This window comes from Lepidochelys kempii, chromosome 10 (assembly GCF_965140285.1).
Source record: "Lepidochelys kempii isolate rLepKem1 chromosome 10, rLepKem1.hap1, whole genome shotgun sequence".
Taxonomy (NCBI): domain Eukaryota; kingdom Metazoa; phylum Chordata; order Testudines; family Cheloniidae; genus Lepidochelys; species Lepidochelys kempii.
In genome coordinates this window covers 58,132,577-58,149,091 of record NC_136389.1, presented here as the reverse complement: position 1 = coordinate 58,149,091, position 16,515 = coordinate 58,132,577, and the positions used below count along the sequence as shown (strand labels likewise).

Here is a 16,515-nt window from a genome sequence, read left to right as displayed (position 1 = left end):
ACTGCATCTTCTGCACCTACGTACTGGCACAGCTCACGTGCATTAGCATATACGAAAGCTGTTGCATAACAGGAAGGAAATGAGGCATAACTCCAGTTCCATTATGCGTGGTAGTGAGAGCGCAGTGACAAGGCTGAGTATTGTCTAGTCCTGTGCTGTGTGTATATATTGCGTCCTAAAATGGAAGATGCATTGAAGCAACTGCACATTCAGTGTTCTGTAGCAAGAGGCTATATATATTGGCATCCATGACAATTGACATGAGACACCTCCAGCTGAACACTAGTCTCAGAGTAAGTGCCAGTGGATTTGAAGGACGGGTTTGATATAACGCCTGTCACACTGAGGAGCCTAATTAAACATGCAAATTTCAGTTAGGGTGATTTCAAAAATACTTTTAGAACTGAAGGGAAAAAACCCCCACTGCAAAGCGTTCTGGAGAATGATGCCCAGCTGCGACATCAAAGAAAGAAACTGAATCTGGAATGCTGCCTTAGCCAAAGTGCAAGATAACTTACCTGGGGGAGGTGGAGCAGCCCTCATGGGGTAATTCTGACTTTGAGTCCTCTGGGAATACCCTCGGCTTTGGGTAATGTTCCGTCTCGTGGGGCCTAAAATAAACACACTAAACTCTGTCAGATTGCAGTCCTCTGTGTAGCATTCAGTAAACAAGTCCTTATGCTGAATGTCAGATCCTCATTCTTGATCAGAGGGAGCCAGGTGAAATTCAGGTTTTGGCCAAGTTGTGGTTAGCATAGCACACGAAGGCCTGGGGGATCAAAGGTAACTTAATGCCATTTTAACAAACTCACCCAGTCCTGGGGTCAGCTGTGGTCCAGGTGAGCTTTAATCATAAACCTGGTCTAAAGTGGCACCCAACTCTCATTAGCCCCAAGGAATGTTCCAAAAGCGAGGGAGGGCTGGCATAATGGTGCTTCAAACACACCCTTTTGTCTAGTAATTTCTTTATTCTGTAAGTCCACTATGCCAAGGGTTACTGCAGCTCTGTGCCACTAGAAGATTCTCCCTTGTCAGAATCCTTCACCAGTTAGTTCTATGGCTCCTTTGCACCACTGGAGTGGCACAAGCTGGCCATATTGTGGCTGAGAACTCACCTTCTGTTTTTGAATTAAAGGGCTATAGAGAAAATTGTGTGTGTGTGTGTTAAGGGAGCATGAGAGGTAGAGGGCGGTACTCCACAGCTGTAAGAACATAGGAACAAAGCAGGCTAAATATGGTTTGAAAATAACTCATGACGTGCACAAGACTTAAGCTCCTGTTTGAGAGGCTATAACATTTGACAACAGGTTATTACAAGGTCTGTTACATCTGTGGCTCTTCCTTACCCGAATGGAACAGGGAACAATGCAAATGGGGCTCCCCCCTGCTGTCTTCAGAACCCCCTTACATGAGGAAGGAAGGCTTCACAGCACAGAGGTACTCTGAGGCAAAGCTAATGCATCCTCAGGAACTATTACATTTGGAGCGGATTCCTTGCTGTTGTATCACTCCATAATTTGCTACTGGCACCTTTTTCTCCTAGCCCTGCCTGCCCCTCTCCTCAGACATGGATCCGCAAACCAGAGAAGGGTTCTCTGTGGATTTTGTGGAAGAGGGTGCCCTTTGTGGATGGGATGAATGTCTGATCTGCCACTTGTGTTCTGTCCCATGCTGCAAGACTAGATTTCTTATGTCCCAGGGCCATGAGTTTCAGAGGCATCCACTAGCAGTCAGTGTGCACTGCTGAATTAACAGTGAATCCAACAAAGGCTTTACAAGGAGATGCAAGTATGTTGCAGCGTTACAGTCTGCAACCTACTCTTCCTGTAAATGCCACAGAGAAACAAAGAACATAGGGTTCAGAGTAACAGCCGTGTTAGTCTGTATTCGCAAAAAGAAAAGGAGTACTTGTGGCACCTTAGAGACTAACCAATTTATTTGAGCATGAGCTTTCGTGAGCTACAGCTCACTTCATCGGATGCATACCGTGGAAACTGCAGCAGACTTTATATATACACAGAAATCATAAAACAATACCTCCTCCCACCCCACTGTCCTGCTGGTAATAGCTTATCTAAAGTGATCATCAAGTTGGGCCATTTCCAGCACAAATCCAGGTTTTCTCACCCTCCACCTCCCCCCCCCCCACACACACACAAACTCACTCTCCTGCTGGTAATAGCCCATCCAAAGTGACAACTCCCTACACAATGTGCATGATAATCAAGGTGGGCCATTTCCTGCACAAATCCAGGTTCTCTCACCCCCTTACCCCCCTCCAAAAACCACACACACAAACTCACTCTCCTGCTGGTAATAGCTCATCCAAAGTGACCACTCTCCCTACAATGTGCATGGTAATTAAGGTGGGCCATGTCCAGCACAAATCCAGGCTCTCTCACCCCCCCCCCCTTTTTCCCCCCGGGGACACACACACACACACACACACACACAAACTCACTCTCCTGCTGGCAATAGCTCATCCAAACTGACCACTCTCCAAGTTTAAATCCAAGTTTAACCAGAACATCTGTGGGGGGGGGGAGGTAAAGTATTACCAGCAGAACAGTAGGTAAGGTAGGTAGATAAGCTATTACCAGCAGGACAGTGGGGTGGGAGGAGGTATTGTTTCATGATCTCTGTGTGTATATAAAGTCTGCTGCAGTTTCCACGGTATACATCCGATGAAGTGAGCTGTAGCTCACGAAAGCTCATGCTCAAATAAATTGGTTAGTCTCTAAGGTGCCACAAGTACTCCTTTTCTTTTTAAAGAACATAGGGTAGGTGGTGGATAGGGAAGAGACTGAGAAATAAAGGTAAAACGAACAGCCAAAAACAAGACTCTGATCCATTCAGAAAGACAGTCAAAGGGAAATTCATACTTACGGGAATTCTTTGGTAGTCCTGGTCCTATGCTGACCTGCAGCACCTTGTTACTTGGCTTGAGAATAGCTAAATCTCCTTGGCCTTGCATAAATTGCACTTGGCGAGAACCACCTGCACTCCATGGTCCCCAATTCTCCTTCTTCAGCTTCACTTCAAGTCTAATGCAAGTACACACACACAGACAAAAAGAGAAGCATTCACATACAAGACTCAGGGAACATCACTAACCAACAGATTAGCTTTACAATGGGAAAAAATAAACAGGTTGATGTCAAATCAACCTTGCTGATATCTATAGCTGAGAGTATTTTAAACTGAACAAAACATAGTTTCATGCCTTTTTGTGTACTATATGACATTATTAACTGTTCTTGGGAAACCTACACAAACAAGGTTATAAGATGCTCTCAATGAAGTTTTGAGGACAAATGTTCAAAGGTTTGAACAATACATGTATATACACTATCTACCACATCACCCAGTGTATCTGCAGAACCCTGCATAGGTGCATGCTAGGGGGTGTCACATACCCAGATACCCATTAGTGTATGCCATTATTGACATATGCATGCAAATACACTTATTTGTGGGAGCTAGGGGAACATGTACATTTTTGCACATGTACTTATGTCCTCTTTTGAAGATACAGGCCTCTATCAAAATTCAAATAGTCTCGTTCACAGCTTGTATCTGCAAATGCGTATTACCTTCAATGCACTGTAGCTAGAGATGAGCTCAGGCAGCCATGATGTGCAAAACCTCAGTTGTTATGCACTGCTTTTTACAATGGTAAAACCAAAACCACCTCTGTTATTGGCTTTGGATTCCCAGTCTATATGACTATATCAGGGATCTGCGGTCCACTGGGAGCTGCGAGCAGCCATACCTGCAGACACTCAGGTAAACAAAGCATCTCGCGGCCCGCCAGGGGCTTACCCTGATGAAGCCGTGAACCAAGTTTGGGAACCCCTAGACTATATGGAACCTTTTACACTTTTTCCTACTCACCCTTGTCATTATCAAGCTAAAATGATATTCTTCCTTAAATAATTCTTAGACTGCTTTGACTGGAATAAAACAGACATGTAAATTCCAGGCTCAATGTCATTAATTTGCTTACTTCATAGGAGTATTAGCAAGAATACAATTTTATTGATATGGTTTCCAGCATGCACTTAAAGCAAAAAACCAGCCCCAACATGCAAACAAAATCCTACAAATTCAAGTTCTCTAACATCTGGAGTTTTCTTTGGACAAACATCTAGAAGTTCAGATACTTATCCAAGCTACCCCCACTGATCCCTGCAGGCCTCTGTCCCCACAAAATCTAAACTCCTACCCTAAATAAGAGACCCCTTTTCCACCAACTACCCATCACTCTGGCCTTATCTTCCCATTATGTATCTAAGCACGTATATCACATGCAACAGTGTAGTACTTCAGCATCTCTAGGGTAAGGCCAAGGAGTACATAATGGGACTGAAGAGAATTCTCCCTTCTTAGGGCATGACGTACCAGCACAGCCCACTCTGCAGCTGCTACTGCGTTGTCCTCCTCTAAGAGAGGAAGGGTTTGGACTGTGAATCCATGTGGCTGTTCATTGACTGGCCTAACCCTCATTGCAGTTGGGAGAACTAACACAGAGAACTGCTGGGTAGGCACACTGATGGTGAAGAATTTCCCTTGTGTGGCCTCTCGATAACCTGATGCCCCGCTCAGCACAGCAAGGGAAGTTTTGCTGTATTAAGGTCCCACTGCACACAGAGAATGAGAAGTGGGGAGTGGCTAGGATTTGATCCTAAGGTATTACACAGGTTATGCAAGAAAGTCTTCTAGCTTTCTAAGCACATGAGTATGCAGGCATTCACACTTCACACATCTCCATGGGTCTGTAACAGACGATGGAATATAAATATGAGAATCCAATGCTTACACTAACCTGGTTTTTGCATCTTTACCCTGGCAGCAAGAAGAAACAGCTGTTTAATATTTTTTTTAAAATCCGTTGGGAAAACAGTTACTCACGTATTGCTAAATTTCAGAGGTAGTTTTCTTTGTGTTTTCTCCTCATATCTCTTAGATAAAAGGCTTAAAAATTCTGTTTTGAAGACCGATTCAAGCAAACTATCATATTCCTGCTCATGTAGAATGAAAATGTCATCCTGCATTGTGCTGTAAAGAAATCAGACCAGGCATTATTCAGCCTTGAATCCAAAGTGCAAAAGTAGCCCTGCATTTTAATAGCATTTGAAAGCAATCATGGTGATTTTTAAAAAATCTAATGAAGAATTAATAGCTGAGTTTTGCTCTTAGATAATGGTTCTTTGTTTCAGCTGCTGGTAATGGGATCCCCAAAACAATCTTCTTGTGTGATATCTGAATACAAATCAGTCATTTTAAGTTAATTATTGTTATTATAAAATGGGAACATGTGCTACAATTAAGAGCTCATATCCTTAACAACAGCAAAGTTAGCCATTAAGACTGGATTTGTAGAACGTTGTATAAAGTTAATTAAAAAAGCTGAAAAAGAAATACTTCTTTTAAAATGAGACTGAAACACAAACCAATAAAAGCAAAGCAAGCTCCCAATGCTGCATCACCTTTAACTTGCACTCCCTGAACTTAGACAGTGAAGCAAACACAGACCCTGGATAAGGTCCATAGCTGGTGTAAGTCAGCATCACTCCACTGAACTTAATGGAGTGATTCCAATTTACACCAGTTGAGGATCCTATAAACTCATACAGGTAGAGTCCCAAGGCCACCTGGAACTCTGCTAAAGGACTGGGCTTGATTGATTCTGCAAAATTCTGGAATCCCCATGATAGCAAATTCTCTGTTGTGATTCCAAGTCACCAAGCCAGGTTTATCAGCCTTAATGTTTTAATAGTTCTTGTTTATATATAATTCTCTTTTCTGTCATAGAGGCTATGTGGTCCAGGACAGTAAGCACGGTTCAATGAGCCAAGACTTCCTGAGCCATGTCATTTAGTCACTGTGTCTGCTCCTCTGTGCCCCATTTTCTATTCTGTAAAAGGGGGCATCAATGCTTACCTCACAGTTCAATGGGAGCTAGGTGCCTTTATACCTCTGAGGATCTAAGCCTGAGTTACTACTGGTACAGCACTTTGAAGATGTAAAAAGAAAAGGAGGACTTGTGGCACCTTAGAGATTAACCAATTTATTTGAGCATGAGCTTTCGTGAGCTAAAGTGTTAAGCATAATTATCATATTACTGACTTCAATGGTGCCATGCCAATTTACACCAGCTCACAAACTGACCCCCTGTCTCTTTCTCCCCTTTTTGTGAAGAAATGGGCTTATCAGATATTGTAATAATGATTCACTTCAAAAAGCTGTACCCTTTTTTAAGAGGTTGGGTGCCCTTTTTGCAGGGGTGCTTTCTGCAGAGTGACTGAAGCCACAGCTTCTCTGATATTCCACCAGTCTTAGGTCTTCTTGTCAGAGTGTTCCCTCATGGCTTCTCTAGTGGGTAGTGGTTTTAGTACTGATGTGCTAATATCCCAGCCCTCTGGCTAGGAACTGAAGCATTTTAAAGGAAGGCTGTGGGAGGATTCCAGAACACTTTTTTGAAGGGATGAAGTCTGTGTCTCTCTCACTTGCTCATACTTTTTCACCAAGAAGTGGTCACAGTAGGTTACAAAGCAAGGACACTGACATCATGGTTACATGTCTGACCAGGCTATGACTGAGGAAGAAGGTGTCTGGGTGATTTATAACAAATGTTCTCCACAAACACCCCAAACAGTTGCAATTAAAAGCTCCGTTTTAGAGGCATGTGAGTGCAAAATCACTAGAAGAGGCTTATATTTTTATCAAAAGGCTCCATTCCCCATTCGCATTATCCTGGTCACATGCATAAAGCCATGAAACAAAAACTTGCAAGTGTATTTGTTCTCCTACTCTGATTCAGACTAATCTTTGGATCGGTCTACCTTCTTACTCATGTGTTTGGGCTGCAATTTCTTACAGATGTTAGAAGCTGCACACTGGTTTTAAAGGCACCCATACCAGTGTGAGGCTTTGTTGCATACTGGCCTCCCTTTCATCTTCTGTTCTGACTGCTAACAACATTAGAAAATATTGGGTTACTCTCTCAGCATATTAGATGTCACATACTAAGCAAAAGCGGAAGGTGTTGTCTGCATTTCTCGCTGAAAAGAAATGAATTTGTATTTCAGCATTTTATATCCTATTAGATTTACAGTTAATATTCATTTAGAAAGGCTCTTTTTAAACTGCAGTTTATTAGAAGTAGCTACTACAGTAATACTCAGAGGGTCAATATCCATGTACTCTAGTGACTGCAACTGAAAGCTGTGGCAAACCATACCTCTCAATAGCCAGGTGGAAAGGAAGCCAAAATTACATGGCTGTCAGCAGATGACTTCATTTCTCAAAAAAGTACATATGGGAGTAAATCAAAATAAGTCACTGATGTCTAAAAGAAATCTGGATATTTATTACTTCAACACATCATAATAAAATAGAAGAGGACTAATTAGGTCAAGCACACAAGGTTCTTTCACCTAATTCAGTCTTCTCACTCTTACAATTACCTATTTTCTGATTACCTGGCTATTAATTAACTTCCCCTTTTGGGCACACCCTTTTACAATGATCCTTTCCCAGCATGCCTGGCTGATAGCTGGCCCTTTAAATGTGGGAGAAGCAACCAGCAGCAGCTCTTTGATATTCATTTTCCCTCAAATTGCTGTGGGCTGCAAGTCTCTCCCTTACAGAGTGTGAGTATTTATTTATATATATATATATACAAAAGAGAGAGAATACCTATCAGCCCATTCTAGATGCCCTTGATGAGAGGACTTGTGGCACCTTAGAGACTAACAAATTTGTTTGAGCATAAGCTTTCACATCTGATGAAGTGAGCTGTAGCTCATGAAAGCTTATGCTCAAATAAATTTGTTAGTCTCTAAGGTGCCACAAGTCCTCCTTTTCTTTTTGCTGATCCAGACTAACACGGCTGCTACGCTGAAACTTAAAATACAAGTGTCAACACTCACTCTACTCCTCTGTAACCAAACCACAGCAATTCCATCCCAGGTAATCCCCAAACAGAACATTAAGGAGAGGAAAAGTTGAACCTTCGTACTTCTCTGACAATTAATCACCCTTTCTCCCTCCCTCATCCCCATTTTAAAAAATGCTTTCTTCTATTCTGAGTGCTCCTGTTAAATCAGAACAGTTTAGAAAAGAAATGAACCCTTTGAAATGCCCTTTACATAAGTATAATTGTAATCCAGTCTATATGACCTGATGAAAATTTAATTTAGCATATTTTCCTTCTGGGGTATATTCAGACTCATTTCCAGGTTGGCTCAGAATCCAATTATTTTAAATATATTCAAAAACATGCAGAAATTTCCAGGCTGAGAAAGATTGTGTTGAAAATTAGGGGATTGATTTGTGTTTGAGAGAATAATAGAGAATTTAAATAGAAATAGTACTCCGTGAGGTTTCTGAACTCCGTGTGTTTGAAAGAAAAAAAAAGAGAGGCAGATTGTTTTTCTACAAGAATACTCGGCCTTTGGTAACATACAGGCACACAAATTGGCATTAAGTGTACAACAGGAAGGATTCTATACTATTCCAATAGTTCAGTAAAAATCTATTAAGAATGGCAATGAAAACTTTTAATTCTTGCCATTTTCAGGGCAGAAGTATCTCAGATGCCCCATAAAGTCTGGTCCTATTACAGATAGTAACCTTTGTGCCCTTCTTCCTACTTGATTTAGCATGGCTACCCTAACTCAATAGAGAACAAGAACCTGTGTAAGAAATATTCATTCTGAGTACGGCCCACACTAAAATGAAAACATTAAAAAAAAGACAACTCTCACTATGTTTATTTTTTTAAACATGGAGACAATGTGATATATTCCATCATGTGCCAGCAATGCCCCTCTACCATGTACACTGGTAAACTGGACAGTCTCTACGTAAAAGAATAAATGGACACAAATCAGACATCAAGAATTATAACATTCAAAAACCAGTTGGAGAACACTTCAATCTCTCTGGTCACTCGACTACAGACCTAAAAGTGGCAATACTTCAACAAAAAACCTTCAGAAACAGACTCCAAGGAGAGACTGCTGAATTGGAATTAATTTGCAAACTGGATACAATTAACTTAGGCTTGAATAGAGACTGGGAGTGGATGGGTCATTACACAAAGTAAAACTATTTCCCCATGTTTATCTCCTCCCCCCCGACCCCCCGAACTGTTCTTCAGACCTTCTTGTCAACTGCTGGAAATGGCCCAGCTTGATTATCACTACAAAAGGTTCCCCCCCACCCCACTCTCCTGCTGGTAATAGCTCACCTTAAGTGATCACTCTGGTTACAGTGTGTATGGTAACACCCATTGTTTCATGTTCTCTATGTATATAAATCTCCCCATTGTATTTTCCACTGAATGTATCCGATGAAGTGAGCTGTAGCTCACGAAAGCTTATGCTCAAATAAATTTGTTAGTCTCTAAGGTGCCACAAGTACTCCTTTTCTTATGCCATGTAATTTCTGAAATTTTTGGAAGCCACAAGCATTGGTTTATGACGATAACAGCACATTGACAACTCATGGTCAAAGCCTCATTAAATATAACATCAATATAATAAATATAGAGTTCTGAATTCATCAGATTTGGTTTATCTACAGAAAGGTATGCTCCCATCTGAAGTAATGAGTGTAACCACTCTTACTGAGTTGGCAGTCTGGAGGCATGCTTCTTTTTAGCTTACTCAGTACAGCTGTATACACAGAGTACTAGGGTCCTAGTCTGAGTGTCTAGATGTAGTAATTTTCAGGACCCACACTCAGTTTAGTTTTCAAGCACCAGAATAAGAGACTTCACTCTAACGTCCAGCCAACACCTATTACTGTAGCCATTCACGGTTGCAATTCTTGTTATAACTGTGTGACAAATAAAACAACACAGGCCTGCTTTGAAAATGCTGTGGAAAAGAACAGGACCAGTATGTGTTAACCTATCTGCTTAGAAATGCCATAGAATGAGCGGGCACATTTTACACCCTGTTTTACACTGGACTAGTATGAGACAGGTATTTATAAACATGTACTTCAAAAGTTTGCTTTTAGTTATCAACCCATAATACTTAAGTATGGGAATATTTTAAAAATAATTAGTTTCGTTTAATATTTAATTCCTCTTATTGCCCTAAGCAGATGGTTCTGTATCATTGTGTACTGAATGTCAATCTAAATGCCAGCACTAGCAAAATGTGATAACTAAAAAGATGGCAGGAGAGTTTGTTCTCTCCTTCTGTGAGGGAGGAAGTGTTTTAGATGGGTATCCATTTGTCTGATGTGCAGTTTCTTGCTGTTTTGTACTGAGTCACCTGGAAGTGGTTTATAAGCATTATGTGACCACAGAAGCTATTTCCTGTAATCTGGAATGTGTCTGTCCCTGAGTCAGCAGAAGTACTTAGCAGACTAACCAGCATTAAAGTCTTAATGTAGAATGGCCAGAGAGAACACCACTCCAGGAAGTAGGACTCACACAAAAAATACTCAAAAAGCATTAGGAATTACTTCTAAGACAGACCTTTGGATCAAAAGTCATTACCACCTCTTAATGTTAATGCAGACGGAGAACATTTTTCTGGGAAGCCATGGGCCAAACTGAGAACTCCTGTAAAAGAACTACTGATTGCACCACATTAACAGGTACTCAGAAAATCTGTATGTGTTTGTGTGTAAATGTAAGTGTGTGTACTCCTGTAGCTAGCATATTGGTAAGAACGGAAAAGCAGTTTGGTTTCAGAACTGCCAGTCCCCTTGCCTTTGTTAATTTTCAAATTCACTGAATAGTGCTTATATAATTCCAGCCCTAGTAAACAACCTCCCCTCTCCTGTTCCTACATGATTTTTCTCTGCCAACAGAAAGAACCTGGCCAGGCACTGACCTTAGGGAAACAGAAAGAATTCTCTCCACCTCAATCCTCCGCTTTAACACCTCCTTCACCAGGCCTTTTTCTGGCCCCTGCTTCACCTTTTCACGCCCAATCAGATATATGCACTTTGGAGTGAGGACAAGGTCTCGTTTCACGCCCTGAAATGTGAAATGATTTGAAAAAATATAGATGTACAGCATCAACAAAATACACAGGCACCTGAAATTAGCTAAATAAGAAGGACATGAATGGGTCACAGATACATAATGTACCAGATTTATTTTGTTTGGGGAGCAGTGGAAGGAGGATGTAGAGAAGTGGGTGAATGTTATTCAGCTTGGATTGCATTTAGATAAAGATAGAGCTTTGCTCCTTATTCTCTATTTCTTAATTCCAACACCACTTTCTACCCAGCATCTGCCACAGCCCCTTCTGTCCTTGGGACAGAAAGTTTGAAAATGATATAACATGGACCATGGCTAAAGAATGTGATGGAATCCTCTATCCGTTTGTCCCAAGAGTGATAGTTTTCCTTCAGATCTGAAATCCCAGGTTGTATGGAACTGCCCTATACCCTATTTACAATCAGAAATTGATGTTTTCCAAGCATGGTGGAGTTTCCTTTCTAGGGTAGTTCCTAAAAAACACTGCTTCATAACTTAGACAGCATGACTAGACCAAGGATCATGAGGTTTTTTTGTAACCATACCTTAAATCGCCTGTCATATTTAGTAATCGTGTCTGCAAAATCAATCTTCTCCCGTTTCCCTACAAACTGACGTAGCTCTGGATGTTCCTCCATGCCTATGTAGTCCCCAATAAAGTTCCTGTTGATGCTATTTCGCCTTCTCTCTTTCTTGTTCAGCAACAGATCTGAGGCTTGAACACCAAAAGAATACATTAATAAATACTGCTAACCAAAGAACTTTCTAAATTCATGAAAAGAAAGAGCTCACAGGGCTTCAAGAGGAGCTTAACATTAGAAGAAAATTTAGGCAAATCTGGCAGGTGAAAAAAGGCACTGGTTAAGCTGGTAATCCTTTTGACAGGCAGATGTGTGCTTTGAAAGCCATACCTATTTAAATACTTTGCCCAGAATGGAGAGCCACCTCCAGAATTAGGGGAAGTTCTGATGCAAACCTGATCTCTGTGGAACTATCTCTAAGAACAACTACCAAAAAGAAAGAAAGAAAGAAAGAAAGAAAGAAAGAAAGAAAGAAAGAAAGAAAGAAAGAAAGAAAGAAAGAAAGAAAGAAAGAAAGAAAGAAAGAAAGAAGTTGTAGAACTATATTGCTTAGCAAGATTTGTCCCTGGAAATGAAATAGTATCTATATCTAGCACCAATCCACGAAACCTGAATTATTACTCAAAGTCCTCTGCCATCATAACAGATTTGTTTTCTAATAAGCATCAGACATTTTTCAAAACATGCACACCTCACCTTTGGTTTAGAGTTAAGGGCTTGTAGAAGTGTTTTGCTATTGCCCAGGAAGGCAATAAAGCATGACAAACTCTAGGATGGAATTTGTATTAGTCCCAAGTCCCAGCTTCTGTTTAGTTGTGGAAAGCTCTCTCCCTCACTACTAGATAACTTCTATCCCTACCACTTCAAATTGTTAGCAAAATGCACTCAACCTTAAACAAAGCAATGCAAGAGTTTGCACTCCAGGATAGGAGATATTACTTTGCTCATTTGAATCATGCTCTGTTTCTGGCTCTGGGATAGCTCCTACAGCATTAGAAGTAAAGACATACCTTCTTCTCTCATTTGTACATACTTCTTCCTGGCCATGTATTTCCTCCATGCCTTCTGGATTGCCCGAGCATATCCATCATACTTCCTTTCTCTCATCTCTTCAAGCAAAAACAGCTACAGATAAAGAGGAAAAATAGGTCAAAAACTTTAGGTGAGGAATAAGTGAGCTTGGAAAAATCCACATTTCACTTTCAACCTCCATGGATGCCACCTATTTGTTACACTCCAGAACCAAGAGTGCCTTACAACCACTGTCAGTGGGCCCAGCATCAGACTGGGAAAGAAAGCTCTTGCAGGGAAAGGAGGAAGTGTCCTCTGATGGTGATATGGGCAACGATGGCTCATGTAGAGTCTACCCCCTACTCCTGCTGCCAAAGTCTGGAGGACGGTGAATAGGGATAGTCTTTTCTCCCTGCAGCACTGCTATCGCAACTTTAGGCTGTGATTCTCTAGTGGGCCCTGCTCAGTCGTACTGCATGACCTGCCCTCCTGCATTTGCTGCTTCTTGGCTGAATCTGGGCAGGACATTGCCAGAGTACAGGAGGTGGCTGGTCTTGTCCTAGATAACACGTCATAATGGATCCATAACTTGATACTGTCCTCTCATTTCACATACAGGAGGCATCAGAGGGTGGATAAATACTAGCTCCTGCACTGTCCAAGTCTGAATTTCAAACTCCTTGTGCCTCTTGGTTACACTTCAGTAATGGAAGCCCCCTGGATGGTTCTGTGGGTCCAAGTTACTCGGGGTTCCCTGGCAGGTTCCCTGGCAGACATGGCTTGGATCGGGATCAGTGAATCTGTGCAGGATATACTGATCCTTGGCAAGGTTTTAGGGGGTTTCTGGGAAATTTCCCTGGATGCGATATCCAGAAATTCTTGAGGTTGCCCCGTTGTTGTGTTCTGAAACACTATTTTCTTCGCAATCCATACGTAAAAAATTATATGTCACTTATATAATTATAACTAAAGATTTCCCATTTTAGTTAAATTCCCCATTTACCACATGTCAGAGCTCCATTAGCTTTCAGTTCATAGGATGTGTTTGAGGAGTTAAGTTGCTCTTAGGAATAGAAAGCAAAACCTTGGATTTATGGAATGGTGTCTTAAGTTCCGATAAGCGTATGCTGACCTGTCTACGTGGTCGGTATGCCTCTAGTGTTCACTAACAACTGCGCTGCTTTTTATTTTTTTTTTTTAAAATACGTAACAGGGTATACTATATGTTAGTTATAGCACATTGGAAGTTAGACCCTTGATAAGGAAATAGGATTTTATAATATCCTAGGAATTCTTAACTGTGTGTGTGTATATATACAAATCATAGAGTCAAAGATAAAGTTGGGTGGGGAGGAATATATGGCATGAGCATAGTGTCTGCATGCTCAAATGTTCATTTCTAGACTTCTGAGTTATTATCTATGGAAATGATAACATATTTTTGAGGCATTAGGTAGACCTTAACGATGCTGACATTTTCAACCATAACTATTTCCTACTGAAGTTGTCCGTTGACAAATATTTTGGGGGCTGTTGCCAAACAGTATGTATGTTTCTCCCCTGCAAATATGCAAAATCCCAGTATATCCACAAGTGGGTCATGAAGATCCTGTAGAAATCAGGGAAAGGTCCTTCATGAAGATATGTCTATTGTTTTCCACGGTCACAGAATACTTCATGTGGTTGCTGGATTTTGGTTGAGAGACAGGCATGTCAATGTGTTATGCCAGGAATACAAACAGACCATAAAACTTCACAACACATGGAACTGCGAATAGAGATCTCCAAAAAATAGTAGGAAAATGGTCCAACGTGACAGTGCTATGAGTGGACAAAACCATGCTTACAGCCAATCATGGCACTAAGTGGGCACTAAACCAATTAAAAGTTATAGTGTAGACACAGGCCTGACTGCTTCAAAAATTCCATGAGATTTACACAAATTAATCCAGCAAGGTGATGAATTCTGCTCCTTACTCCATATGAAAAGGGAAGCCTCTAAAACTAGGTTATTCTCTTTTCATTTTAAAATCAGTTATGCCAGCCAGGGGCTCTTGGTTTTTATATTTTTGTAGGGTGTTTCTTAGAAAAGGCTGCTGGAATTCTCATGACACTTGTTTTCTGAGATAGAAAACCAAAGACTCTAAATTTCCTCTTTTCCTATGAATTATCTAAGAATTAGGAAATTTCATAAAAAATGCTTAAAATATAACCTAAGAGGGGGCAAAAAGCTGCCAATTCCCAGTGTATGTTGGCTGTTTTAATTCCATAAATGATATTATTTTAAAAGATTAGCTGGCTTGTGTGTATGTCTTTCAAAGTTGTGGGGTTTGAAACCATGGATGCTACCAAAAGAAAAATAATGTCATGCCTATCCAATGTAATCCAATGTGGGTTTTAAAGCAAACAGATCTTTTCTGCATGTTCAGCAAAGTAACTAGACTACCAAAGTGAAATCATATGGTAAATATAAAGCTTTTACACAAAACCTAGGATGGGAAGTTGGTCTTAAAGGAGAATCCACTGAGAATGGAGCAAGTTTTAAAATTATACCAGTCAAATAATTGGGAAGATTAATTATATTTTAGGAGGGGTTTTCAGCTCACTTGCCTCTGTTATCAGGGGCTTTTCTGCAAGAGACAATAGGCAGGTCTAAAAGCATCACTGCCACTCCTCTGTACACATGGCTGCCTGTCTGCCAGCTTCTTCAGCAGCAGCAGCACTGAGAGAAGTCCTCCCAGTCTCTAAACTCCTCAGAACTGCAGGGGCGTTCTGGATGTTGAATAGTGCATTGGAGTGATGTTGCCATGGGCAGGAAGTGGAACTGAGCATCAAGAAAACAGTAAAACTGACTCTACACAAAACGTTGCCAAATGCACAAATGTAATCACTTGAAGGGCTATGTGTAAAAACTGTAGCTCAAAAGTTTCAAACTGAAGCATGATTTTCAGTTTGGTTTCCCTCTAAAGCATAGTATCTGAAAAAAACAGGGTAGGTGCTTGTGATATCAGTTGTGTTGCAAAGAAAACACACAATCCTGATCTCTTCTTCAAAGATATACTCTAGTTCAAACATCGCTTGATGCAGGAATTACTGGATGAAATTCTCTGGCCGGTGTTATGCAGGAGGTCACATTTAGAAGATCATAATGGCTGCTTCTGCTCTTCACATTTATTTGTAACAAGCTTTGCAGCTCATCTTATGGTTAAAATTAGGTCTGGCCAATCTAACAAGTTTCATATCTGATTAAAAAAACAGAAGTAACTGATGTCAGCAGTGCATGTTTAATGTTTTCATTGTCAGAATCAATATTTGACTTACTAACATTGCTGCTGACACAGAGCAAGTCCTAGGTTTGACTCCATGCAGAAATTCAGACAATGGCCCACTTGCCAAGATATAATGCAATTGTGTGATCATGTACTGTGGATTAGACTCAAGCCTGATAGAGATTTTGCATTTGGGACCATTATGGACACACCAGAATAATGTCAAGAGGTTCCTGTGGTGGTGACAACCTCAGTGGTTGTTAGTGAAATGCTAAAGAAGCGTATTTAAAATATTAAAATGCTATCTCTTCCCCCAAACTTCTGATATGTAATACAGGGAGTGCTGTGCTTTAAAAATACAAACACTAAATCCTTTCTAGAGAGTGCAGTCAATGTTTGTTTTGTGGGTACTAAAATGATGTGGGCAGAAAATAAAAATTTTCAATGTATATGTAGAAATGAGGTAAGTTAATGTGGCACTTCAATACAAAAAAATATGGAAATGCTACCACACTCCTTTTAGAAACGTGTTTTACTTCTGTGCGTCTGAACTATTTAGTGCCTCAAAACTGTGTGTGAAATAAAAAATCCCCACTCAAACACTGAACTCACACTAAAATGCATTAATCTGATAGTTTTTAAT

The 16,515-nt window shown here is 40.7% G+C and overlaps 1 protein-coding gene across 2 annotated transcripts in view; it reads right to left on the bottom strand.

Annotated features, from left to right (window-relative positions):
* MYO1E (myosin IE) overlaps positions 1–16,515 on the bottom strand; it is a 141,771-nt gene that overhangs the window by 18,000 nt on the left and 107,256 nt on the right. Inside the window, exons 20-25 of one of the 2 annotated variants that reach the window (XM_073303726.2) lie at positions 12,603–12,717; positions 11,557–11,726; positions 10,860–11,005; positions 4,912–5,058; positions 2,887–3,044; positions 519–611 (exon numbers count right to left, since the gene is read on the bottom strand). In XM_073303726.2, coding sequence (XP_073159827.1) covers positions 519–611; positions 2,887–3,044; positions 4,912–5,058; positions 10,860–11,005; positions 11,557–11,726; positions 12,603–12,717 — 829 coding nt within the window. The remainder of the gene's footprint in view (positions 1–518; positions 612–2,886; positions 3,045–4,911; positions 5,059–10,859; positions 11,006–11,556; positions 11,727–12,602; positions 12,718–16,515) is intronic. The other variant, XM_073303728.1, reaches the window with a different exon arrangement.